Source organism: Diachasmimorpha longicaudata, chromosome 20 (assembly GCF_034640455.1).
Source record: "Diachasmimorpha longicaudata isolate KC_UGA_2023 chromosome 20, iyDiaLong2, whole genome shotgun sequence".
NCBI lineage: Eukaryota > Metazoa > Arthropoda > Insecta > Hymenoptera > Braconidae > Diachasmimorpha > Diachasmimorpha longicaudata.
This window is the reverse complement of record NC_087244.1, coordinates 1,445,686-1,471,464: the sequence shown is the minus strand read 5'-3', so window position 1 is coordinate 1,471,464 and position 25,779 is coordinate 1,445,686. Positions and strand designations below refer to the sequence as shown.

Below are 25,779 nucleotides of genomic sequence, written 5' to 3'. Positions count from 1 at the left end.
CACGATCGGCCACTTTAAATAAAACGCGTCGATGACTCTACCTCTTGGGGACGTAGAACGAGTCTCCCTGTAAATACTTTATTCGTGCGAAAATGGAAAATCGTGAGCGAGAATGTATGAAGTGACGAATAGATTCTTTAAAAAATCATCATTTATCCTGTCTCCATCCACGTTTTTCTTTATAATTTTCCGATTTGCATGTCAACATTTTTTGGGAGAAATTGCAAAAAAAATTGAGCCCCTTCGCCGAGATTTGAACCCCCCACCGCAGAAATTACCGAGTGGTGGGGACGAAATGCGCATGAGGGGAAGACGGTGTACAGCGCCGCGTGCGGCTTCCGGAGGTACTCGTCCCCTGTTTTCGTGTCGGCGACATCAAAGGTTGACATAACCTCCACCAGAGGCCCCTCGGGCCCCTAGTATGACAGCACATGGCACCTCCCAGAGGGAATTATGTCGATCTGAAGGGGAAAATGGCGTCTCCCATCGTCTCAATTATATAATTATGTTTTTATTTTATACAATCCACCTTTAACAGGTATAAACCTAATGTAATTATGTTATGTACTGCCAAATGATAGACATTCCTGCCAGTCGATATTACCACAGACATTTCACTGAGAGTATTTTCTTTCCTTCTTCACTGATGTCCAATTGTCAGGTTTTTGCTGATGACACCTCCCCCTCAGGAATAACATTCAATGTTTATGGAAAAATCAGTGTCCAGTGACGGATATAAGTGCACATTGACAACATCTACTCGGCAAATTAAATCTCGGAGGGATTCGGCTGATGTTCAGTGTATCCTCGTGAGGTCCTCGACGATTTTCACGAGGTCATCGACAGTCGCCTCTTTTTTCATACCACTTCCATCATCAATCTGCAGGAAAATCAATTAAAAATTAATTTATGAAGTCGTAAATGGTCCAAAAATCAAAATATTCGAGATCTAAAAACCGAAATCAACAAAATTTCGTTGAATTTATGTGACAAAAACGATTTTTTGTCTCAAAATTTTCGATTTTATGACTAAAATTCACATAAAAAAGTGAAATTACGTCCAAAATTTTCCAAAATCAGGTCACCCTGGACCTTAACATCTTCATAAATCCCCAAAAATCAAAATATTCGAGATCTAAAAACCAAAATCAACAAAATTTCGTTGAATTTATATAACAAAAATGATTTTTTGACCAAAAATTTTCGATTTTAAGGCTAAAGTTCACATAAAAAAGTGAAATTACGTCCAAAATTTTCCAAAATCAGGTCACCCTGGACCTTAACATCTTCATAAATCCCCAAAAATCAAAATATTCGAGATCTAAAAACCAAAATCAACAAAATTTCGTTGAATTTATATAACAAAAATGATTTTTTGACCAAAAATTTTCGATTTTAAGGCTAAAATTCACATAAAAAAGTGAAATTACTTCCAAAATTTTTCAAAATCAGGTCACCCTGGACCTTAACATCTTCATAAATCCCCAAAAATCAAAATATTCGAGATCTAAAAACCAAAATCAACAAAATTTCGTTGAATTTATGTCACAAAAACGAATTTTTGCCTCAAAATTTTCGATTTTATGACTAAAACTCACATAAAAAAGTGAAATTACGTCCAAAATTTTCCAAAATCAGGTCACCCTGGACCTTGACACCCCCATAAACCCCCCAAAAAATCAAAAAAAATTTGGAACCCACCGTGAGTCCCATCGCCACCTCCGTCATCTTCTCATGATTCAGATCCAAAAAGCTCTCGACGAGGTCACCATCGATGAACCCCTCGCACTGTTCCACCTTCAACTCGGTATTAAAGCTCCTCCAGAAGTGATGTTCGATCTTCCCCACGTTCTTGATGACCGACGTCAGCCTGTCCTCGAGGTTCCTCAGGAACTCGTAAAAACCCGAAGGAATTTGGGTCACGAGACCAATCGCTCCCCCAACAGTTCCAAAGAGAACACACCCCTGTGTTGGTGTGCTGCTCTCCCCCAGGTGCTGCATCACCAGTGATCCATGCCTGAAGACATTGACCATGTCCCCCAGGTGGAACTGTCCCACCGCCTGCATCTGCTGTCTCTCCTCTTCATTGGTTGCTGCGCTGTCCTTTTGGCAGACGAACAAGTTGAAGCAGTTCTCAGCCCCCAGGAAGGTGTCATCATCAAGAATCTCAATGGCTGTCATCCAGTTGGGGTTGTAATCCCTGGCGATCTCCTCGAAACTCCCCTCCATCGTCTTATACTGGAGGAGAGTGAAGGACCTCATGAGATCACCGACGAGAACAAAATCCCCTTTGGTCTTCAGGAAGAGGGCGATGATGTTGTTGAAGTGACTGCACTCGAGTCTCAGCTCCTTCTCGGCGGTCCACTCGAATAACCTGGGGATAGTGATGTTGGAAGTGGGATAAAGTGGAGATATATATTGTAGAGGTGGTTTTTGAATATATCGATATCGATATTGATATTTTTATTTGGAGATATTGATGTATCGATGTATCGGGGTTTTTATTTTTAAGTTGTAAAAACGCAGGGTGATGGTTATTTTTTAGATGTGTAGATTAATTCGTCGTATTGCCACTGGTTTTATATGTTTTTCCACACCCATTACGTGATACCTTTTGTCTGTCTATTTTTTTGAAAAACTTCCATACAACACTAGACATGACTGGAGTGCTCGAATTATTTTGTTTACATACGTCAATTGATTATTGATTGAATTACTTAGTTACATTGGTTGAGAACTACAATCAGAAAAACCAGAAATACCCTCGCGCTCGCGTTGAGGTTATAATACGCGGGACGGATAACAGACTGACATTGACAGACGACAGTTGAATTGACATTTACACTTGACAGACAAAGTTGCCAACTTAAAAGCCAACTTTAGTACTAAATTAAAAAGCAGGAAATCGAGTCGACCATTAACAAAAAAAAAGTTTAAAAATGTTAGTATAAAAAAGGATTTAGAATTTTTTCATCATAAAAATATCGATTTTTATATCTTTTCAATACTTGTAATATTATATCGATATCTCGATGTATCGAAACAATAAATATCGCTGGAAAGTATCGATACGTTGAAAAAATTATATCGATGTATGGATATATCGATGTATCAAAAAAATATCGATGTATCGAAAAATATCGATGTATCGAAAAAATATCGATATATCGAAAAATATCGATATATGGATGTATCGAAAAATATCGAAAAAATATCGATATATCGAAAAATATCGATGTATCGAAAAATTATCGATGTATCGAAAAATATCGATATATCGAAAAATATCGATGTATCGAAAAAATATCGATGTATCGAAAAAATATCGATATATCGAAAAATATCGATGTATCGAAAAATATCGATACATCGATATATCGAAATAATAAATATCGATACGTTGAAAAACCTATATCGATACCTCGACATATCGAAACAATAAATATCGCTCAACAATATCGATACGTTGAAAAAAAATTATATCGATGTATCGATATTTTTTCCACAAACCTACCTGACCGTACTGTTGATACTCGCCAAAAGTTTACCATTAAACTCCACCAGTGAATAACACGCCCCCTTGATCTCCTTCTCCGCTACCTGACTAAACTTCCCATCATTCCACTGAAACAACAAAATCCTCCCCATCTTCGGCTCCGACTCATCAGGATTCACCAATCCCGTACCCACGACGAAATACGACGTCGGATCTTTACCGAGTCTCGTCGATATCAGGGACAACGCGTACTCGTTTGGCATCAGGGTGTGAGCGTGAAGGACCTCGAAGGTGTGCTGATCAATGATGAGGAGATTGTGTACCTCAATTTCCTGTCCAATTTCACTGGACGCGGTGTGACCAGGTTTGTTATGAGGCGCCACGTGGGAGGAACTCGACGTTGACGTCGCCTGCGTCGACGCCGACGGCCTGACGATGCTGACTCCAGTGCTTTCCTGAACATCAACTCGCATCGTGATGATTCCAAATGTCTGCGACGACTCCTGATAGGCAATTCTCCTCGGGGATTCCCCCAGCGGGACAGTCCTGATGTGGAGCTTCTGAATCTCGTCGATTGTACCAATCGTCACGGTGGAGTCCGTCGCCAGGGCGAGACTGTCAGGATAGGATTCAGCGTTAAGTGAACACATGTGATTCACCTCCTTCAGGTTGACATTGCTGAAGACTAATTTGTGATTCGAGGAGTAGATGACAGTTGGACGATCCGAACATGCGAACACATTCATCGTCGACAGGGATCTGAATGTCCTCAGGACCGTCGGTTGTGTTCCCAAGGTCACCTTCTTCTTATCCCCAAGGACACCATTGTCCTTCGTCAGGGTGAAGTAGTACATGGATCCATCACCAAGAGCACAAAGAAGATAGATATTGCCCTCGAAGCAGGTCATGAGGATAGACCTGGGGATGATTTCCCCACCAAGAAGCTCCTTGTTGATCTCCTCTAGGTGTGGAAGGGTCAGGATTCTGATGGAGATGTCGGTCCAGAGTCCGACAGCGACGATTTTTGCCTCTGGACAGCTGTCGATTGGAGATATGTCGAGACAGGCGACCTCGTGGGGGAGGCTGATGAAGCCCTTGGAGATGATTTTTTCGTGAATGACCTCGAGGTAGAAGAGATCGTTACCAGTTGCGCAGAGGATCTGACGGCCATTGCATGCGACAACGGATATGGTACGCTTGTTGTCTGGCTCCCACTCGGATACCACGGATTTTCTCTCGTGGGATATCACACGAACGAGAACTGGGGTGACCTGGTGGTGGTGATGTTGGAGATGGAATAAAGTAGAGATGTATATTGTATTGGTAATTTTTGAATATGTTGATATCGTTATTCTTATTTAAAAATATCGATTTATCGAGATATAAAAATACATCGATATATCGATATATATCGATATCGACATCGATGTAGATAGATATAGATAGATATCGATGTATCGATATCTATAGACATCGATATCGATAGATATCGATACATCGATATATATCGATATATCGATGTATTGTATCGAGATCGATATATATCGATATGTATCGATATCGATATGTATCGATATCGATGTCTATAGATATCGATATATCGATAGATATCGATACATCGATGTATTGTATTGTACCGATGACATCGATATCGATATCGATGTCATCGGTATCGGTATCGATTTTTATCGATATATCGATACGTTGAAAAAATTATATCGATATCGATATGTCGATACATCGAAAAGGTATAAAAATCGATACATCGATTGATATCGACTTTTATATATCGATATATCGATGTATTGTATCGATATATATCGATATGTATCGATATCGATGTCTATAGATATCGATATATCGATAGATATCGATAGATATCGATACATCGATGTATTGTATTGTTGTTTTTATCGATGTATCGATATCGATAAAACCGATACCGATCCCGATCGAAAATCGATACCGATGACATCGATATCGATGTATCGATATCGATGTCATCGGTATCGATTTTTATCGATATATCGATACGTTGAAAAAATTATATCGATATCGATATGTCGATACATCGAAAAGGTATAAAAATCGATACATCGATCGATATCGACTTTTATATATCGATATATCGATGTATTGTATCGAGATGTATATAAAAATACATCTATATCGATGTATCGATATATCGATGTCTAAAAATATCGATATTTTTATATATCGATATATAAAAATCGATATATCGATTTATATACCTTTTCGATGTATCGACATATCGATATCGATATAATTTTTTTAACGTATCGATATTTTCCAGCGACATTTATTGTTTCGATATATCGAGATATCGATATAACATTACAAGTATTGAAAAGGTATAAAAATCGATACATCGATGTATCGATATATAGATATAACAATAAAATCAACAACAATAAATAACAACAATTAGCAACAATAAATATCGCTGGAAAATATCGATACGTTGAAAAAATTATCGATGTATCGATACGATATATCGATACATAGATATATAAAACTATCGATACATCGATATATAAAAATATAAAAATATATAAAAATATCGATGTATCCATATCGATATAATTTTCGATGTATTTTTATATATTTTTTCGATATTTTTATATATCGATGTATCGATATCGATACATCGATAATTTTTTCAATGTATAAATAAAATATAAGTAATATAAGTATATATAAAAATATCGATGTATCGACATTATCGATCGATATTATTATTATATATCGATGTATCGATACATCGATTTTTATATATCGATATATAAATCGATGTATATATCGATTACAAATCGATACAAATCGATTACATCGATATCGATATATAAATCGATGTATATATCGATTTATATATCGATATCGATGTAATCGATTTGTATATCGATACATCGATATATAAATCGATGTATCCATATAAAAATCGATGTATCGATATATAGATATATGTATCGATTTTTATATCGATGTATCGATATATCGATACATCGATTTTTATATATCGATGTATCGATATATCGATATATGTATTTTTATGTATCTATGTATGTATGTATCGATATCGATGTATCGATACATCGATATATAAATCGATGTATCGATATATAGATATATGTATCGATTTTTATATCGATGTATCGATATATCGATACATCGATATATAAAAATCGATGTATCGATATATCGATATATGTATTTTTATGTATCTATGTATGTATGTATCGATATCGATGTATCGATACATCGATATATAAATCGATGTATCGATATATAGATATATGTATCGATTTTTATATCGATGTATCGATATATCGATACATCGATATATAAAAATCGATGTATCGATATATCGATACATGTATTTTTATGTATCTTTGTATGTATGTATCTTTGTTTGTATGTGTGTTTTTGTATATCGATGTATCGATATCGATACATCGATATACAAAAATCCATCGATACATCGATACATCGATATGTTTTCGACAAACCTACCTGAAGGAGAAGATCATCGGTGACATTTCCAGTATAAAACGTCTGCTCATCGGACACAAAACCCGGTATTTCCGTCTCCTCGACTTCCTCACCGTTTAACGTCAGAATACGGGTCTGGCCGACGAACGACACCACCAGGGTATTATCAAAGGTCTTATTACCGACCTTGAGGGCCCACATACCCTTTATCCCAGGTAAATCGATACTGGCGTGTTCCTGAATGCCAATTCCATTTCTTATAATCCGAAGTGAACCCTCTTTAAAGCCCCCGGAGCACGTCACCATCTGACCCTGGCCCTGACGCTCAAGGTCAACCACTGCCATGTCGACGATGGGGGCGAGATTGGTGAAGGTCTCCATGGGAACGCAGTAAGAGCCATTTTCATCGGCTTTTGTGATGAGTTTTATGAGTTGAGAGTCACCCAGACGACTGCCAACGAAGATGACGCCATTGTCGAGGTATGTGATGCACTCGGGTATGCTGACTTCACCGAGAAGCTCGACCTTGAGGTCCTTGATGACGAGGGTACCGTCCAGCTTCTTCTCCTGCTCGAGGAAGAGCATGAAGAGGTGGCCTGCCATGTCACCGAGGAGGTAGCGAAGACCCTGGGCGTCGACCTGGAGGGGGGGGGGGAGGGGTGGGTTAAAAAACGAGTGATTAGAGATGTGAATTGTGGGGGAGGTATTTCAGGAGGTGGTGGGGGGTGGGTTTGGGGGGTGGAGTGACCCCAGTGGATGTGGTGGTGCAGAAGCTTTTCGAATTGTCATTAATTGGAGGTTATGTATCTTAAAATTGATGGATAATATCAAATTGTTAGTAAAATTGGAGGTTATGTACCTTAAAATCAATAAATAACATCAAATTGTCATGAAAATCAACGTTATATACTTTAAAATCAATAAATAACCTCGAACTGTCATTGAAATGTGCGGTTATGTACCTTAAAAACGATCAATAACCTCAAAATGTCATTACAATCGACATTATATCCCTTCAAATCGTTACATAACCTCAAACTGTCATTACAATGAACATTATATACCTTCAAATTGATACATAACCTCAAAGTGTCATCAAAATTCGATGTTATGTACCTTAAAATCAATAAATAACCTCAAACTATCATTACAATCGACATTATATACCTCCAAATCAATACATAACCTCACTCTCTCCTTCCAGACAACCCCCAAACCCACTAATTCCCAATTCCTGCCCCCCAATCCCCCCTTCACCCCCCAAATCTACATTCCCACCCCCTCCCCTCCCAACAAAACCCCTTTACCAACACTTCATCCATTTCTTCAATTAACCACCACATGATCCTCGTTAATTATCATCAAGTTCACATCATCAACCTTCAACCCCACCCCCCCAACCCCAACCTCACCCCTCCCCCCTCCATTACCCCACCATCCGCCATTTTTACCCACAAAACTCCTTCAATTCCTTTGTCAGACTCTGATTGCACCTCAACACGTGATTAATTAACCATTTCATCATAATTACGACTCACAAATTAGTTCCTGTGATGTTTAACCTTCGTAACAACCTCAGGGTCTATTATCCACATGAAAAAACCCAATTGTTTACCGTAAAATTAATTTGTTTTCAACATTTACCTTCGCATAACAGGTTATGGTGCTGTACTTGATGATGGGAGGGACAACAGCAACATAAGTCGTTCCATCATGATACAGAATGCTCTCCTGACCAATGATGATGGCTCCACATATGGGTGAGGGCACTGGTATCACCATCATGGACTCCCTCTCGACGTTGTCCTGCTTCCAAAGGGTTTTAACAAACTCTTTGTCCCTCAGGGAAATTTCGTGAGTCTTGACGTGTCGTCCATTGATGTCCTGATGAATGATGATCAACGTGGGATTGGCACAGCCATGAAGAAAGTTGACATCCTGAACTTGTTGTTCGTCCATGCGAATGGAGGAGGCTTTCAGCTCAGGATTGTCTTTGTCCAGGGGAATGATCTTGAAGAGGCCATCGTAGAGACGAAGACCGATGACTCGAGCCTTCGGGTCTATCACAGCTTTTATTCCAGTTTCCGATGGCTTTCCTATTCTGTCAGCTACGTTGCCGTGTGCTTTGGTGATTATTTCGATGTCCTCACCCTCTCCGGAGCATTCTAGGATCATGGCATTGTAGCGGGTTGTGAGGAGGAAGAGAAGATCTTTTTTTTCGTACTGAAAAAAGAAGATTTTGAGGTTATTTTGGAGTGAATTAAATTGGAAAATAAGAGGTAAATTGTTGAGGAATTGTTTATTGTGAAGTTTTTTTGGTATTTTTGGGTTAATTGTTGATATAATTAGTTGTTAATATAATTAATTAATTGTGAGGAGAAAGAAAATTTTGGTTTTTGAAATGAAAAAGAAGATTTTGAGGTTATTTTGTTGTTGTGAATTAAATTGGAAAATAAGTGGTAAATTGTTGAGGAATTGTTTATTGTGAAGTTTTTTTGGTATTTTTGGGTTAATTGTTGATATAATTAGTTGTTAAGATAATTAATTAATTGTGAGGAGAAAGAAAATTTTGGTTTTTGAAATGAAAAAGAAGATTTTGAGGTTATTTTGTTGTTGTGAATGAAATTGGAAAATAAGAGGTAAATTGTTGAAGAATTGTTTATTGTGAAGTTTTTTTGGTATTTTGATGTTAATTGTTAATATAATTAGCTGTTAATATAATTAGTTGTTAATATAATTAATTAATTGTGAGGAGAAAGATTTTCCTTTTTGTATTAAAAAAAGAAAATTTTGATGTGAATTTGTTGTGAATTAAATTGGGGGAAAAATAAATGGGAAATTGTTAATGAATTGTTGATTGTCAAGGTTTTTTGTTTTTTTTTAAGTTAACTAAATTGTTAACTTGTGAGAATTGTGCAGATTAACCCTAAAATATCAAAATATTTTCATTCAACATTTTTAATTAATTTTTACCCTATTTTTATATCAAAACTTCTTCTTCTTCTTCTTTTTCCCTAAATAATTCTATTGTTCACCAGGTCTCCCACCCTGACATCATCTCCGTTGATCCCCCAATTTTTAAAAATGAAAAACCTCGAGGGGTTGATTTTACAACCGACGAAACGAACCAAAAAACATCAAAAACCCACGTTCCACAGGTCGACAGCCCTCAACACTAATTTCTAACCTCAAAAAAGGAGCTTCAACACACCAAAACCTGCTCGATAGTCACCCCTGACCACCTCCACCATCTCCACCCTCATCAATCACCCCTCAGTCCTCATTATCATTCGTTAATTCCAGGTAAATACTCACCGGTGGTCGAAAGAACTTGATGACAGCAATTTTTCCATAAATTCCCACCTCCTTCAACGGCCTCAACCCCTCTGGGGTAACCAAATAGATCTCCAACCTCGTGTTCTTCGCGAGAATGAGATTGAGATCCGTAGGAGACGTGAAATTACCTGAAACACATCCAACATCATTGACTCCTGTCCTAGAACCCCTAAAACATCCCCTGGACGTTCAGTTTATTGTCTCGAACATCAAATTTTTATTTACCGGTGACACAGGCGGTTACAGCCGTCGGTTTGTGGGCAGTGACGACGTAGTGATGAGCCATTGCTTTCATAATACGGTACGAACAATTAACTAACTGTATTAATCACATTCGTTCGGACTAAAACTGTCCCCGAGGTGCCGATTACCACTTCACAAAATTATTTTTCGCGTTTGTCGTCTCACTGTGGACGATTCTAACCGGGAAAATTCGTTGAATTAGCCCCCGGTGTCTGGATATAGTGAATTTTTATTTATTTTTTCATTGGAGTTGTTTTGAAGGCAGTTCACTAGTTCAGAAAAACTGTTTGGTGGTTAGCTAGGGCCCCTAGGACGCCATTTTCACTAGTTAGTGTGATAAATATGAAGATGGCCGCCATCTTTTTTTTTCTCGTGATATCTAGAGATATTTATCTAGTGATAATATGGTTATGGGGGCCATCTCTCTGTATTTAGTCACATCTAGGGATATTTATATAGTGATAAATATGGATATGGCCGCCATCTTTTTTTATCCAGTGATATTTATCCAGTGATAAATATGGATATGGCCGCCATCTTTTTTTGTTCAGTGATATTTAGTGATGTTTATCTAGTGATAAATATGGCTATGGCCGCCATGTTTCTTAATCTAGTAATAAATATGGCTACGGTCACCATCTTATTTCATCCAGTGATATTTATCTAGTGGTAAAAATGGCTATTACCGCCATTTTTATCTAGTAATAAATATGACGGCCATATCCATATTTATCACTAAATATCACTAGAAATATGGCAATGGCCGTCATATTTATCCCTAGACCATACAATCTAGATCCTTTTATATCATCTCCAGACCAATTCCAACAATCTGGTTATCTAGTAATAAACATGGGAGACATAGGGACCCTGCATACTTCCTAGGGGTTTATGGGGACATCTTCAGCCTTTCACCAGCACTAGATTTCCCCTAGGGATGCCCCTTCTTGATGTTTTTGATTCAGTGGCCGAAGGGGTTTACAACAGGACGTTCACGTCCTTCGTTTTGTTTATTTACTTATTACCCTCGCTAATGTATAATTACAACAGTGTGATGAGCTCGACGGGATTAAGATTAATTAAAAAATCGTAAGTTCTGTGATATTAATACATTTTTTCATTTGTCTGAGGCAAATTAGAGTTTAATTTGAGGTTTTCGGTATCGAATTCATTGAGGTTAGGGTCGACCCTGTTGACGTGGGGTGATTTACGCCAATTTATGGTAACAACTGATGAGAATTCAATCTCCAGGTGGTTATTGCCTCTGAATGGAGGTCTTTTGTGTTCCCAAAAGTCTAATTTCAATTATAATTTATCGATAATGTGTTTAACAACATTAAAACAACAAAAAAAACGACGTTTTTGGTGTCATGTCAGTGTTTTGTGCTGTAAATTCGCAATTTGGAGAGTTAATTTCGAGAAAATTGTGAACAATGAAGTGAAATTCGTTTGTTGAATGTTTATTTATAATAATTGTGATGTTGGATTTGTCCAGGAACTCGTGCCCTCAGGGAATGAGATGTCAGAAGTGTCTGGAGATGGGACATTGGAGTTACGAATGTACAGGAAAACGAAAGTACCTTCACAGATCATCGAGGACAGTTCAGTTGAAGAGAGCACTGCAGGAGATTGAATCAAGAAATTTGTAAGTTTTGTTGTTGATAAACAATTGTTAATAATAATGAATAATTACTTGTCATCTGGAAATTATTTTCGTGGCACGACTGACCTAGAGGATCGTCCAGAGAATAAATTCTGATAATTTAAAAACATTCTCCAGGAAAAAAAAAACAAAAGAAAGTTTACGACTCCAGAATAGTGATGTCGGAAATGGAATAAAGTAGAGATATATATTGTAGAGGTAGTTTTTGAATATATCGATATCGATATTGATATTTTTATTTAGAGATATTGATGTATCGATGTATCGGGGTTTTTATTTTTAAGTTGTAAAAACGCAGGGTGATGGTTATTTTTTAGATGTGTAGATTAATTCGTCGTATTGCCACTGGTTTTATATGTTTTTCCACACCCATTACGTGATACGTTTTGTCTGTCTATTTTTTTGAAAAACTTCCATACAACACTAGACATGACTGGAGTGCTCGAATTATTTTGTTTACATACGTCAATTGATTATTGATCGAATTACTTAGTTACATTGGTTGAGAACTACAATCAGAAAAAACAGAAATACCCTCGCGCTCGCGTTGAGGTTATAATACGCGGGACGGATAACAGACTGACATTGACAGACGACAGTTGAATTGACATTTACACTTGACAGACAAAGTTGCCAACTTAAAAGCCAACTTTAGTACTAAATTAAAAAGCAGGAAATCGAGTCGACCATTAACAAAAAAAAAAGTTTAAAAATGTTAGTATAAAAAAGGATTTAGAATTTTTTGATCATAAAAATATCGATTTTTATATCTTTTCAATACTTGTAATATTATATCGATATCTCGATATATCGAAACAATAAATATCGCTCAAAAATATCGATATATCGATGTATCATAAATTAATCCTGTCCTGGAGACGTTCCCAACACGTCCTAAACCTTCTCCAGAAGTAAAAAAAAAATATCTCAATTTTCATGGAATGTAAATAAATAAATAAACATTTATCCTTCATCAACTTGTAATTGACTGCGTTCCATTTACTTCCAGAGACTCCAGGAAGACGGAACCTCCCCTGAGAAAATCTAAGGCACCGAAGTCAGAATCGTCAAGTAGCTCGAGTGATCCTGAGTCCTCCAGTGACAGTGACACCAGCACCTCGAACTCGGGGTCTGACAGTGATTCAGACTCCAGTTCCAGTAGTGAGAGCTCCTCGAGCTCCTCCAGTAGTTCGTCGAGCAGCTCCAGCAGTGACTCGGAGCCGTCGAGGAAACGTCGGAAAAAGCAGAAACGGAGTTCCTGAGCTGTTGATGATTGTCACCTTCGAGAAGATTATTTTTCGTATTTTATATGACTGTTTGTAAATACACTGAACAAAACAAATTATTAATGTAAAATGCTGTTGAATTTTGGGGTTTCCCCGAAGACAAAATTCGCTGAACCTCTGATGAAGACTCGAAGTCGATTTCTCCAGGTTGAGGTCAATTGAATTATTGGGTAATTCAATAATAAATTAATAAGACAACTGATTAGGAGAGCACACTAACACTTTTATTTGGTAAAAACTAAATGTAAATTGGATCGTTATATTAAAGTTATTCTTATGACTGATCCTTATCAAGCTCTTGAAAACTAATGGAAGAGACTGACGGAGAGAAGCTGCTAGCTGAAAGTTTGTATTAGAACTGACTTATCTCAACTTGAACTCCTAAGGGTTGGGTCCAGTAACCCCCACCAGTCCCCAAAAGTCGCGCACGAAAATTTACCTCTTGGAGAGTTTTAGATTTCTCCCTGTCCAACAAGACAGTGAACAATGGATCCCACATGTGTTGAAGATGTAAACCAGAAAACCTTTAAAATAAGCAGTCCTCAAATTTCATGACTTGGTACCGTCACCGTTGAATTGACTTTTGTCTCCGAGCTTTGGTTTTTCAAAGAACAGCCTTTACGCTGACTTTTTGAGGGTAATAAATTTGATTAGACCTCAACAACTTGACATTTATGTTTTCGTGCAACGGTTTTTCTCACGACAGTCAATTTATTCATCCCTCGTTCATTGTTTGTCATTGCGGTTGTTCTTTTGGATTTTTTCCAAAATTTTCCAACGGCATTGAAATTTCATCTTGAAATAATAATTCAAAAACTCGCGGATTAAAATGGCTGATTAATAGCGCCATCTGTACTATTCACCTCCAGGACATCACAGATTTATGAACTACGAGGTAAGGGAAAGTCGATCATCAAAAAGGAGTCAAAAAATTGTTAATAATAATAATAGCTATTATTATTAATAATTATTATTATTTAATTTGGTGACATCTGCTTCATCCACTACAACCTCCACAGGTCGATCCTAAAGACAAATCTTTTCCTCGCCAGATTTCGTCTTCGACTTTTTTTCATATCAGAATAAAATGGCGGCCGACCGACGCCATCAGGGTAAGATGGCGACGGACCGACGCCATCCGGATAAAATGGCCGACCGACCTCATCAGGGTAAAATGGCGGCGGACCAACGCCATCAGGATAAAATGGCCGACCGACCCCATCAGGGTAAAATGGCCGACCGACCCCATCAGGGTAAAATGGCGGACCGACCTCATCAGGGTAAAATGGCGGACCGACATCATCAGGGTAAAATGGCGGACCGAAGCTATCAGGATAAGATGGCGACGGACCGACGCCATCAGGGTAAAATGGCGGACCGACCCAATCAGGGTTAAATGGCGGCGGACCGCCATCTTACCCCGCCATTTTATCAACTCCATTGATAAAATATTATACCATTTCTTTAGCGAACTCTATTGTCAATTTACCCTGATGACGTTCCCCATCATTACAACGATTCCCGATGTCTTTCCCCTTGACTTACCGACCGACATCACGAAACACTTCCTATCCCGACGAATATCAATACTGTACTGACCACCGTAACGATCCCGAAATCGATCGTCACCTCTCGCTACTCTCATCAAAGATGATTGGTTGTGGTCATTGGGTAGTTGACCGCGATATTTTGAACACTACGTTATGCGTCTGTTTCACCCGAGGGACGTGGCCTCACCTCAACAATAAATTGAAAACCACATTTTTATTTCTAAATCAACTGACGCCTATTCGACGAACAGAGCTCTCCTCCTGTTGACACCTGGGGTGTAGCACATCTCTTGCAGTTGTCCTATTACTTTTAACTCCTGGTGAAGGATGTCGTCCAGGAGATGATGTTCCTGGATGTCCTCAGGTCACACCCGAGGGTGGAATGAACCCCTGAGGGGGTTAAAAAACTCCCAAAAACGTCTGGTTGTCAACTCCAGGGGACGACTTCCTGAGGCATCCTGACGCATCCTGAGGCATCCTGACGCATCCTGACGTTTCACCCCCTCCTCCAGGACTCCCACCTCCATCATCCTATCCCAGACATCCCGACACCCCCTGCAATACCCTCGACGAAGTCCCTGAATCACCTGGTGAACCCCTAAAACCAAAATCCCCAAAATCACACCCTCTCCACGTCCTCCTGTCCCCCCCCAAGGACTAAAAATCCTCCAAAAATTCTCGGAATCGCACCCCTCACCTCTACACCCCCTCCCCACCCTCAACATCCCCAAAAATCCCCATTCACCCCCTTCACCCCCTTCACCCCCTGAAATTCCAAAAGAATCCCTTTCCAGGTCGGCAGAACCCCAAAAAAAAAAAAAATCACCGGGAACTACTTTCGCGTAGGAACACGACCCACCGGGTAGTCCCCCCCCCCTTCAACCCTCGTACCACCCCCCCGGGGAACTCCGCCATTTTGTCACATTTCCATCACCAAAAATTCCCAAAATCCAAAAATCAAACTCACCTCATCCCCCTCATCCCCTCACCACCACTCGCGAAAAATTGTTCCTGGCGTAGTGAACGTCGTCATCGGCGAGGGTGCAATGCCCCGTCGAGGTCGTGTCCCATTGGTCGTGCCACCTCACCGCTTTACACACACACACGCACTCACCGTGTTCCCATCGTCTTTTTCGCACACAATTGCGTGAATTTCGTCTCCAGAGTGACGAGACTCAGTGACGGCACAATTACTAGGTCCCCGGGTGGCTCAGACTGACGAGAGGATAATGACAAAAGACACTAGTCGAAGTGGGTGATGGTTATGCTGATGGTGTCCTCGAGGTGAATTTGTGACGTGAAAATTGGGTGACAGGGGGGGGGAAAATGGCGTCGATTGGGGTCGGTAAAAATGTTGTGAATCGAGATTTCTTTGTTCGGCCCTGACAGGTACCGGTGTTTGGCCGGTTGGGGCGGGGTGGGGGTAACCAACTCGCCGGCGTCGAAACCGGGGGTTACACAGAGACACAGACATCCAAGAAAATAAGAGGAGAGTCAACGTCTCGTCGTCGCGCGTGTGAAAAACGAAAAAGAAAAAAGGAAAAAAAAATCGTCAATGCGATTTGTTTTTAGCTGTTATTATTGACAATTACCAGTGATAATTAACGAGTCGAGGTAAAATGGCAGGTGAGAAACGCAGTCAGGACGTGGGGGAGACAGAACGCACCGAAAATATCGTTATCGTTGACATCGAGGGAACGACCACTAGCATCAACTTTGTGAAGGTAACAAAGAGCATGACAATTTGCATTTATTTTATCCTGAGAATATACCCCAGTGATTCACCGACTGACGTCGATTAATTTGGGATAATTATTCCGTAATTTGGACTCATCCCTGGGGAGACAATTTTCGTCCTTTTTCCCCAGGATTTTTTTTTTTTTCGTTCGGTCTTCCATTGCTGTCGTTCGCAGGGGCTGGGTAACGCCGGCGAAAAACCAGTTCGACGAGACGAGGGGATCGCGGTGGGATGGGAGTAGGGGAAGTGTTTTGGATTTTTTTTGGCATTTCTTCGAGAACATCGGGGGGACACTGGCACGCCGACATTTTCCGGGATTTTGGTGATTTTCAGGAGATTTTACCCACCCAGGGAGAGGGGGTGGTGGTGTGAGAGGGTTGTGGGGGGTGTTGAGGGCGGGGTAGGGGCGGGATTGATCTGGGGTTGTTGATGGGAATGTCGTGGAGGTCTTGGGGACCCGGGGATGGGGTCAGAAGTCCGGTAATTATTTAGTGTATGGTAATTTCTAGTGAAAAATTATGAAAATATAATTTTTTTTGGGGGAAATTGAGGTGGGGGAGGGGGTGGAAAATGTCGTGGGCTCGGGGAAGGTCCGGGGGATGATTATCTGGGGGTTTGGGAGGTTAAGGTGTAGATATGGAGTCCATCCAGATTTTTATCTTGAAGATAATTTCGTAAATGGTAAATGTTACTAGGGAAATAGGGAAAATGTTAATAAACAACTTTTTGTTTACGATTTTCGACAGTTTTTTTTATTTGTTAGAGACGATGAACGTTTGGAGAGTTTTGTACACAAGTTTTTTTTCGCGGAAATGGTTTTCATCCCCCCTCCCCGCCCGAAAGTGTCACATGTCAGACATTTTGGTTAAAAGGTCAGTTCTGAATGTGGGGTGATGTTGATGTTGATGACGTGAGGTCATCTGGGAGAATTCGGTGAGATATTGAGGTGTAGCATCAGTTTATGCTGCACTAATCGATCCTCATTTTTGATAAAACAAAAATCTGGTGATTTTTGGAGTTTTCTTTGTGTTTGTCGAGTGTTTGGAGCTTTGTGTCGTTCCCTGGGACAAAGATCTGGTGATTGTGCACCAGAATTGGGCACCAGGAGTTGTTGTGATTGTTGAAAGGTATGAAGATCCAAAAATAATGGAGATCCCTAAATTATTTATCAAATTTTACGTCTGAAAAATAAATTCTGTGAATTTTGTCGACAATTTTGCTGATTTGGGACCAAATTTAGGTGATAATTACCCTAAATTATCACTAATTAGCATTTCAGGTTCGTTAATTATGACAGGGTGGGCCTCGAAGAGGTTTAATACAAGAGAATGTGACTGAGGTCTAGGGTATCTCCAATCGTTTCAAGACATCAGACGAACATAACCTCCAACAGCTACTGACCCCCTCCCCATTATTCCACTTCATCCCTCGAAAAAATGGAGACAGAAATTTAATTTAATGATTAAGGAACGATGGGGAATGAAAAAGTTATTGTTTTATCATAAACAAAATGGCGGAAATCGTTTTATTCGACTTTGGGGAACGACAAATCCATCAAATGTCCGTTTTTCGAGTCGATAAACGACATTTTTAACCCAAATTTGGTCCTAAAATAATTAATATTTCGTTTATTAAACGTTTGTTTAAACAATTGAAATGTCTGAAGGCTTCAGACCTCAATGAACACCCTGGAGATGTCATTTAGAAGCCCCTGAAGAGGAGCCCTCACCTTCGTGAGGTTGAGGACTCCTTTTATGGGACTTTTGTCGTAGGATTTTGAGGTTAGGAACCCCCTAGTGACTTTTAGGGCTAATTACAATCGAATAATATGTAATTAACGTGGGGGTAACACCGGGGGATGGGGACGAGGTGCATTACGAAGGACATTATTAGCCAACACGACGATATCCTCGATAACAGTCCGCCATATTGAATTATTTGACACACGATTTTCACAAAATTTTACCTTAAAATCTTGATTTTTTCAGGAAACTCTCTTTCCTTACGTTCGTGAACACCTGAAGGACTACGTCGAGAAGAACTGGGAGGATGCAGAGTTCAAGGATGACCTTGAAAAGCTGAAGGAACAGGTAGGGAATGCCCTTGAACTTTCCAAACCTCGAAATTAGTGATGTCGGAAATGGAATAAAGTAGAGATATATATTGTAGAGGTGGTTTTTGAATATATCGATATCGATATTGATATTTTTATTTAGAGATATTGATGTATCGATGTATCGGGGTTTTTATTTTTAAGTTGTAAAAACGCAGGGTGATGGTTATTTTTTAGATGTGTAGATTAATTCGTCGTATTGCCACTGGTTTTATATGTTTTTCCACACCCATTACGTGATACGTTTTGTCTGTCTATTTTTTTTGAAAAACTTCCATACAACACTAGACATGACTGGAGTGCTCGAATTATTTTGTTTACATACGTCAATTGATTATTGATTGAATTACTTAGTTACATTGGTTGAGAACTACAATCAGAAAAAACAGAAATACCCTCGCGCTCGCGTTGAGGTTATAATACGCGGGACGGATAACAGACTGACATTGACAGACGACAGTTGAATTGACATTTACACTTGACAGACAAAGTTGCCAACTTAAAAGCCAACTTTAGTACTAAATTAAAAAGCAGGAAATCGAGTCGACCATTAACAAAAAAAAAGTTAAAAAATGTTAGTATAAAAAAGGATTTAGAATTTTTTCATCATAAAAATATCGATTTTTATACCTTTTCAATACTTGTAATATTACATCGATACCTCGATATATCGAAACAATAAATATCGCTCAATAATATCGATACGTTGAAAAAATTATATCGATATACCGATATTTTTTCGACAAGCGCAGAATTGCCAAAAATATTTATCCAAAATTGGTTTGGCAGTTTGACGAGGGACTAGGAACACCTGGTGGGGGCCAGTAGTCCTGAGAATATCAAAATTTGTGCTCTGGAATACAGCAGCGGCTCGGTGAAAGGGGGGGGGGGAGGGTGAGGAGGGGTAACAGCTGGCTGAGATTTCTGACCTGGGACTTGACTGATTCCTTTGTCCCAGGAGAGATCCAGTGAATTTTACCGGTCTTTGCATGAATAATAAAGGCCCAATTTGCTAGTGGGCCAGTGGGATTTTGGAGGAACATTTTTGTAATTCTTGAAATTTTAAGAGAATGTTTGAGGGGAAAATTGAAGAATTACATTTATGATTTTATGATTTCAGTTGTTATGACTGAGATATTTTTTGGTGATTTTGGGGTTTTTTTTTTTGATTGGGGTGAATTGGTTTTGGGGGGTTTTGGCGGGTACACCCTGGCAGGAAATAAGGAATGGCCGACATTTGGCCAATGTTGGCCGACAGTCGGCCGACTGTTGGCCGTTCCTCATATCCTCCAAGTGACTGGAGGAATGACCGACAGTGGGCCGACATTTGGCCAATGCTGGCCGACAGTCGGCTGACTGTCGGCCAGCAGTCGGCTGACTGTCGGCCAGCAGTCGGCTGACCAGAGGCCTTCGGGTACGTCAAGGACTGCGGAGGCACTCACTCAGGAGAGAGAAATGGACGGGGTCAGCCGACTGTCGGCCAGCAGTCGGTCGACTGTCGGCCATTCCTCATCTCCTGCCAGGGACTGGAGGAATGACCGACATTGGGCCGACATTTGGCCAATGCTGACCGACTGTCGGCTGACTGTCGGCCATTCATCATCTCCTGTTAGGGGTGTTACCCCACTACCTCCATTCCCCCCCATCGACCTCGTCCATTTCCCTCCCCTGAGTGAGTACCTCCGCAGCCCCTGACGTACCCGATGGCCTCTGATTCTGTTCAGTGTACCCTGGAGGTGTCCCAGGTCCTGGATATTTTTAAAATCGATTTTTTTTTTTTTTTTTTAATTTCAGGCGAAAAAAGATGAGACTGATAAAGTTGAGGGTGTCATTGTCATCAACTCTGAAACACCGGAGCAGGAGAAGGAAACACTTGTGAAGAATGTTCTCTGGCAGATGGACAATGATCGCAAGACCACTGCCCTCAAGCAGCTTCAAGGACACATGTGGCGAGAGGCATACAAATCTGGTGATGTCAAGGGCCAGTAAGTTTTGAACATTTGTCTAGGATTAAATTCGGGCGTTTAGATGTGCTATGACAGAAGGATATTCCTTTTGTAAAAAGGACATACACCTCAAATCTCGAATCGAATCGAACATATCGAAATTCCGTAACACTTATTCGTGATTGGTAGATACATTCACAGCAGCATAATTTGAATTTCACAAGTACACAAGTATCAAGTAAATCAAGTCAAAGGATGAGGTAATTAGTAGAAAATAAAAACTTGGTTAGAAAATGGAAATGAAACAAGTTACTCATCAAATGTAAATATCTGTATCTTATCGAAACTCCTGTATTTTCCAAGTCGTCTTACAGCTTCAAGACATTTAAAATTTAGCATGTTGCCTACAAGTGGGAAATAGATCAGCTGTGAATATATCAGCAATTTTTAAAGATCCATGTTTACGAAATGATGACGTGTTCAACGTCATACGCGATTACTTCAGGATCATTTTGGTATAATTATTTTGAATTTAAATATTACATTGACTTTTTATATCCATATAATTCAACTGCTCTACTCATACAGTAGTTAAAATAACGTGCACTCACCGCAAATGTGACTTAAATAAAAAATATCACAACAATTAACATTAACCAAATCGCGCGCGGTGGCGTGCGGCTATGTCTCGTGAATTAAAATGCGAGAATAGTGCGTTAGTGTGGCTGACAGTCGGCCAGCGTTGGCCAAATGTCGGCCCACTGTCGGCCATTCCTCATCTCCTGCCAGGGAGCATGGACTTAACCTACCATACGATGTCGAATTATTAGGGGGCGGTGAAGGGCACAAAAAGTGTCTCGTCATAATCTTTGATCCATGATTGATTAATTATAAACAACAGGGAGTTATTAATTAAATGGATTTAACGTTCCCTCAGCTGTGAAAATCCAGAGATTGAGTGACTCGACCATTTAAAAAAAATGACATAAATATTATTTATGGAATATTATTTCGAGTTTATTAACAATGACGTATCGTCATTAGTGTAGTTTTTAATTTTGATAATGTTTAAACAATTTGTTTCGAAGCCCCGACGACTATTTTCGTGAATCAATGAATCAGTTGATGGATTAATGACTTTAGTTTAACAGAAAGTTATTTTACTTCTTCCAGTGGTAATTATGCTAATGAATTTTTTATTAATTTCGAGTTTAATAGAATGCTTTATCTAATCCCTAACGAAACAATCGAAAAATATCCTATCGTAATCATTAAATTTTCAAAAAAACATTAGCCACTAATTGACACTCGATGATGAAAAGTAATAAAATAGCAAACAGTTAAAAATTTGAATTTGTGAATATCAATTATCCAAATAAAATCATAAATTCAAATTAAATTTCACTAAAAAAAAAATGTTGACATTTTTTTTTTTGTTGTGCCAAATACACAATTAATCTTCAATTAAACCACCGATTTGCTGTTTGCGGTTGTGAGTAAATATAATTTTCTCATTCTCCCCCTAAAATTAATGAAAAATAGATTAGAAATTTTCAACTACTAAAAAAGAAATTTAAAAAACCGAAATATTCAACTGCTTTACGACCTACAAATGATTAATTTTTTAGTGCCATCAATTTGAAGAATAAATATAAGTAATGCCCAGGATAAGGCCCAAGAATTAAAACAGAATAAAACACGGAAAAAGTAAAAAAAAAAAAATTAATAAAATTAATTAGTCTAGATGAACGATCGTAGTTAACGTATTGACATCGATGGTTTTACTCGGACGAACATATCAGATAAGTTTACAAAAAAAAAATTCCAAAATTCACCGAACCATTAATTCCACCACTTCCTCTGTCCCCCAGCATCTACAACGACGTCCCCAAGGCCCTGGAGTCCTGGGCCCCCACGAAGAAAATCTACATCTACTCCAGTGGCTCCATCGAAGCCCAGAAGCTGCTCTTCGCCAACAGTTCACACGGTGATCTACTCCCCCACATCACCGACCACTTCGACACCGAAATTGGCCCTAAGCACTCGTCATCCAGCTACAAGTCCATCATCTCCAAGCTATCAGTCCTCCCCACTGACGTTCTCTTCCTCACTGACACTCCCACCGAGGCTAAAGCAGCAGTCGAAGCTGGACTCTCCTCAATCCTGATAATTCGTCAAGGAAACGCACCCCTAACCGTCGACGAGAAGAGTTCGTACCCAACAGTCCATTCATTCCTGGACATCACCTTCCAGACTCCCCTAAAACGTCAGAAACTGGAGGAACGATCTCCCCCGAAAGACGAGGAAAATGTATCGACAGAAAAAAAAATTGATTCCGACCAAAAACCTGACCCAGAAAAGCCCAAGGAAACAGACCCAAAGGGTCAAGCTGATCCTGAGGACGTGGAGATGACAGACGTGAGTGAAAAAGCTCCTGAAGCTGGTGGAAAAATCGTGGAGACTAAATCATCGGCGGAGTCAGATGTCAGTAAAGTTCCGGTTGCGAAGGCAGATGATACCCAGGTAGGTTTGTGGAAAAAAAAAAATATCGATACATTGATGGATCGATATAGGTTTTTTGAGGTGTCGATATTTTTGAGGGATATTTATTGTTTTGATGTATCGAGGTGTTGATGTAATTTTTTTAATGTATCGTTTATCGAAAAATATCGATATATCGATGTATCGATATATCGATTTAATTTTTATCGATACATCGATATAATTTTTTCAAAGTATCGCTTATCGAAAAAATATCGATATATCGATATATCTATGTATCGATATACCGATTGAATTTTTATCGATATATCGATACATCGATATGTCGATATAATTTTTTCAACGTATCGATACTTTCCAGCGATATTAATTGTTTCGATATATCGAGGTATCGATATAATATTACAAGTATTGAAAAGATATAAAAATCGATATTTTCATGATCAAAAAATTCTAAATCCTTTTTTATACTAACATTTTTTAACTTTTTTTTTGTTAATGGTCGACTCGATTTCCTGCTTTTTAATTTAGTACTAAAGTTGGCTTTCAAGTTGGCAACTTTGTCTGTCAAGTGTAAATGTCAATTCAACTGTCGTCTGTCAATGTCAGTCTGTTATCCGTCCCGCGTATTATAACCTCAACGCGAGCGCGAGGGTATTTCTGTTTTTTCTGATTGTAGTTCTCAACCAATGTAACTAAGTAATTCAATCAATAATCAATTGACGTATGTAAACAAAATAATTCGAGCACTCCAGTCATGTCTAGTGTTGTATGGAAGTTTTTCAAAAAAATAGACAGACAAAACGTATCACGTAATGGGTGTGGAAAAACATATAAAACCAGTGGCAATACGACGAATTAATCTACACATCTAAAAAATAACCATCACCCTGCGTTTTTCCACCTTAAAAATAAAAACCCCGATACATCGATACATCAATATCTCTAAATAAAAATATCAATATCGATATCGATATATTCAAAAACAACCTCAACAATATATATCTCTACTTTATTCCATTTCCGACATCACTATCCCCAGGTACCAGAGAAACCCACGGAGGAGTCCCCAGAGCCCGCAAAACCCGAGAAAATGGAGGTCGACAAGTCCCTCACTGTATCACAACCTAAAGACGATAAATTATCACCTGAGAAGCTTCAGGAACTGGACTCCAAGTCTCCAGTGCAGCCAAATCTCTCAGATAAACTCGAGGAGAAGCCGGAGGAGTCGAAAACCGACGGTGACGTCGCCAAAGTCGATCCTGACCGCACCCAAAAGCCTGAACGTGACGTAAAAAAAGGTGAAACTGATGATCACAAGGAGGTGAAGGCTCCGGACACGATGGACGAGGATAAAGTCCTGGAGAAGGTGGTGGAGACCGTGGAGAAGGTGCAGGATAAGACTGAGAAGCCTCAGGAAGTCCCCCAGGAGGCGAAGGCCGATGACAAGGAGAAGTCGGAGGAGGTGAAGCAAAATGGCCAATCGAAGGTCGAGGTATCGATAGAGGATACGAAGCTCCTGAAGGCTGAGGTGAACGGTAAAAAGGACGAGGATCACGTGGAGGGTGTCAAGGAGCCCGAGAAAGACGTCTCCAAGGACGTCAAAGACTCCCAGGACCCCCAGGTCCCCCAGGACATCAGCGATAAGGACGTCAAGGACCTCGAGGAGGTTAAGGACCTGGAGATGGACAAGAGCGAAGAGAAAAAAGTCAATGGCAATTCGGAGACTGAGGATTCCCACAGAACCACCAACAACAGCAACGAAACATCGAAGAATGGCGAAAGTTCTGACGATCAGGACACCATAAAAACGAAGAAAGTTGTCGAGAGTATCGTTGATGGGACAGCACCTGATGCTGATGTTGTCCCTGTTGCTGTTGTTGCTGCGACGTCCTAATTAATTGAGATGAAAATTGACAACAAATTAATCCTTCGATTTTTTAATATTAAAAAACAAAGTGACAAAGTAATTGAGTAATTGAGAGATGTCCTCATGCATAATCCGTGAAAAATAAACCCCTCCAGTCCCTGAATTTAATCCTTAACAATTTGATGTGCGAAGGTGAAGGTGTCATGGAGGATCTCCAAGGGCTTTTGGACATTGGTTCGTTTTTGTTTTTTATTTTTTTTTTTATTGGTGAGACCTGGTGGTTTTGTTTTATTGTGCCAAATTTCATTTTTCGTGAGAATATTCCCTCCTCCTCATTAACCCCCTCAATTAGGTCGTAATTAACCTGGTGAATCACCAGGAAATGACCTCTGGACTCCACAAATTTTTTTTTTTGATAATTTTCCATTTTTTGACTCATTTTTCATGAAATAATTCACCCAAAATGGCGATCCTTTGTCTAAAAAACACCTCAATCGTATCTCAAAAGGTCTCCCCTCCCCCCTCC

General features: G+C 39.4%; 3 protein-coding genes and 1 long non-coding RNA gene across 6 annotated transcripts; 2 read left to right on the top strand and 2 right to left on the bottom strand.

Annotated features, from left to right (window-relative positions):
* Positions 1-491: 491 nt before the first annotated feature.
* Positions 492-10,864, bottom strand: Pic (piccolo). Its single transcript, XM_064138176.1, has 7 exons — positions 10,568-10,864; positions 10,322-10,470; positions 8,651-9,229; positions 7,028-7,645; positions 3,515-4,767; positions 1,702-2,374; positions 492-880 (listed from the first exon to the last, which is right to left on the bottom strand). Exons 1-7 carry the CDS (start codon positions 10,635-10,637, stop codon positions 797-799), a joined length of 3,426 nt encoding a protein of 1,141 aa, XP_063994246.1. The 5' UTR covers positions 10,638-10,864; the 3' UTR covers positions 492-796.
* Positions 10,865-11,507: 643 nt separating this feature from the next.
* LOC135171548 (zinc finger CCHC domain-containing protein 10-like) lies at positions 11,508-13,510 on the top strand. Its single transcript, XM_064138180.1, has 3 exons — positions 11,508-11,674; positions 12,081-12,230; positions 13,258-13,510. The coding sequence occupies exons 1-3, from the start codon at positions 11,523-11,525 to the stop codon at positions 13,508-13,510; spliced, it is 555 nt and encodes a 184-aa protein (XP_063994250.1). The 5' UTR covers positions 11,508-11,522.
* On the bottom strand, positions 12,064-20,179 carry LOC135171549 (uncharacterized). 2 transcript variants are annotated; one of them, XR_010300564.1, is made up of 4 exons: positions 18,074-20,179; positions 16,052-18,003; positions 12,279-15,682; positions 12,064-12,204 (listed from the first exon to the last, which is right to left on the bottom strand). It is a non-coding gene; the product is annotated as an uncharacterized LOC135171549 (long non-coding RNA). The 2 variants fall into 2 exon arrangements; XR_010300565.1 differs by having other exon boundaries at positions 16,052-18,249; positions 18,789-20,179.
* LOC135171546 (enolase-phosphatase E1) lies at positions 16,668-25,349 on the top strand. 2 transcript variants are annotated; one of them, XM_064138177.1, is made up of 5 exons: positions 16,668-16,808; positions 18,811-18,912; positions 20,730-20,920; positions 22,753-23,404; positions 24,426-25,349. In XM_064138177.1, the coding sequence occupies exons 1-5, from the start codon at positions 16,704-16,706 to the stop codon at positions 25,278-25,280; spliced, it is 1,905 nt and encodes a 634-aa protein (XP_063994247.1). In that variant the 5' UTR covers positions 16,668-16,703; the 3' UTR covers positions 25,281-25,349. The 2 variants fall into 2 exon arrangements, with proteins under 2 accessions (XP_063994247.1, XP_063994248.1); XM_064138178.1 differs by lacking the exon at positions 16,668-16,808 and adding an exon at positions 17,811-17,949.
* The last annotated feature ends 430 nt before the right edge of the window (positions 25,350-25,779 follow it).

Excerpts from the sequence above, each read along its gene's own strand:
- LOC135171548 (XM_064138180.1), top strand. The coding sequence starts at position 11,523 with ATGCCCCTTCTTGATGTTTTTGATTCAGTGGCCGAAGGGGTTTACAAC. Across the intron at positions 11,675-12,080 it reads TTAAGATTAATTAAAAAATC|GAACTCGTGCCCTCAGGGAA; the intron begins GTAAGTTCTGTG and ends GGATTTGTCCAG. Across the intron at positions 12,231-13,257 it reads GAGATTGAATCAAGAAATTT|AGACTCCAGGAAGACGGAAC; the intron begins GTAAGTTTTGTT and ends ATTTACTTCCAG.
- Pic (XM_064138176.1), bottom strand. The coding sequence starts at position 10,637 with ATGAAAGCAATGGCTCATCACTACGTCGTCACTGCCCACAAACCGACG. Across the intron at positions 7,646-8,650 it reads CCATAACCTGTTATGCGAAG|GTCGACGCCCAGGGTCTTCG; the intron begins GTAAATGTTGAA and ends CCCCCCCTCCAG. Across the intron at positions 4,768-7,027 it reads CCGATGATCTTCTCCTTCAG|GTCACCCCAGTTCTCGTTCG; the intron begins GTAGGTTTGTCG and ends CACCACCACCAG.
- LOC135171546 (XM_064138177.1), top strand. The coding sequence starts at position 16,704 with ATGGCAGGTGAGAAACGCAGTCAGGACGTGGGGGAGACAGAACGCACC. Across the intron at positions 20,921-22,752 it reads TCTGGTGATGTCAAGGGCCA|CATCTACAACGACGTCCCCA; the intron begins GTAAGTTTTGAA and ends TCTGTCCCCCAG. Across the intron at positions 23,405-24,425 it reads CGAAGGCAGATGATACCCAG|GTACCAGAGAAACCCACGGA; the intron begins GTAGGTTTGTGG and ends CACTATCCCCAG.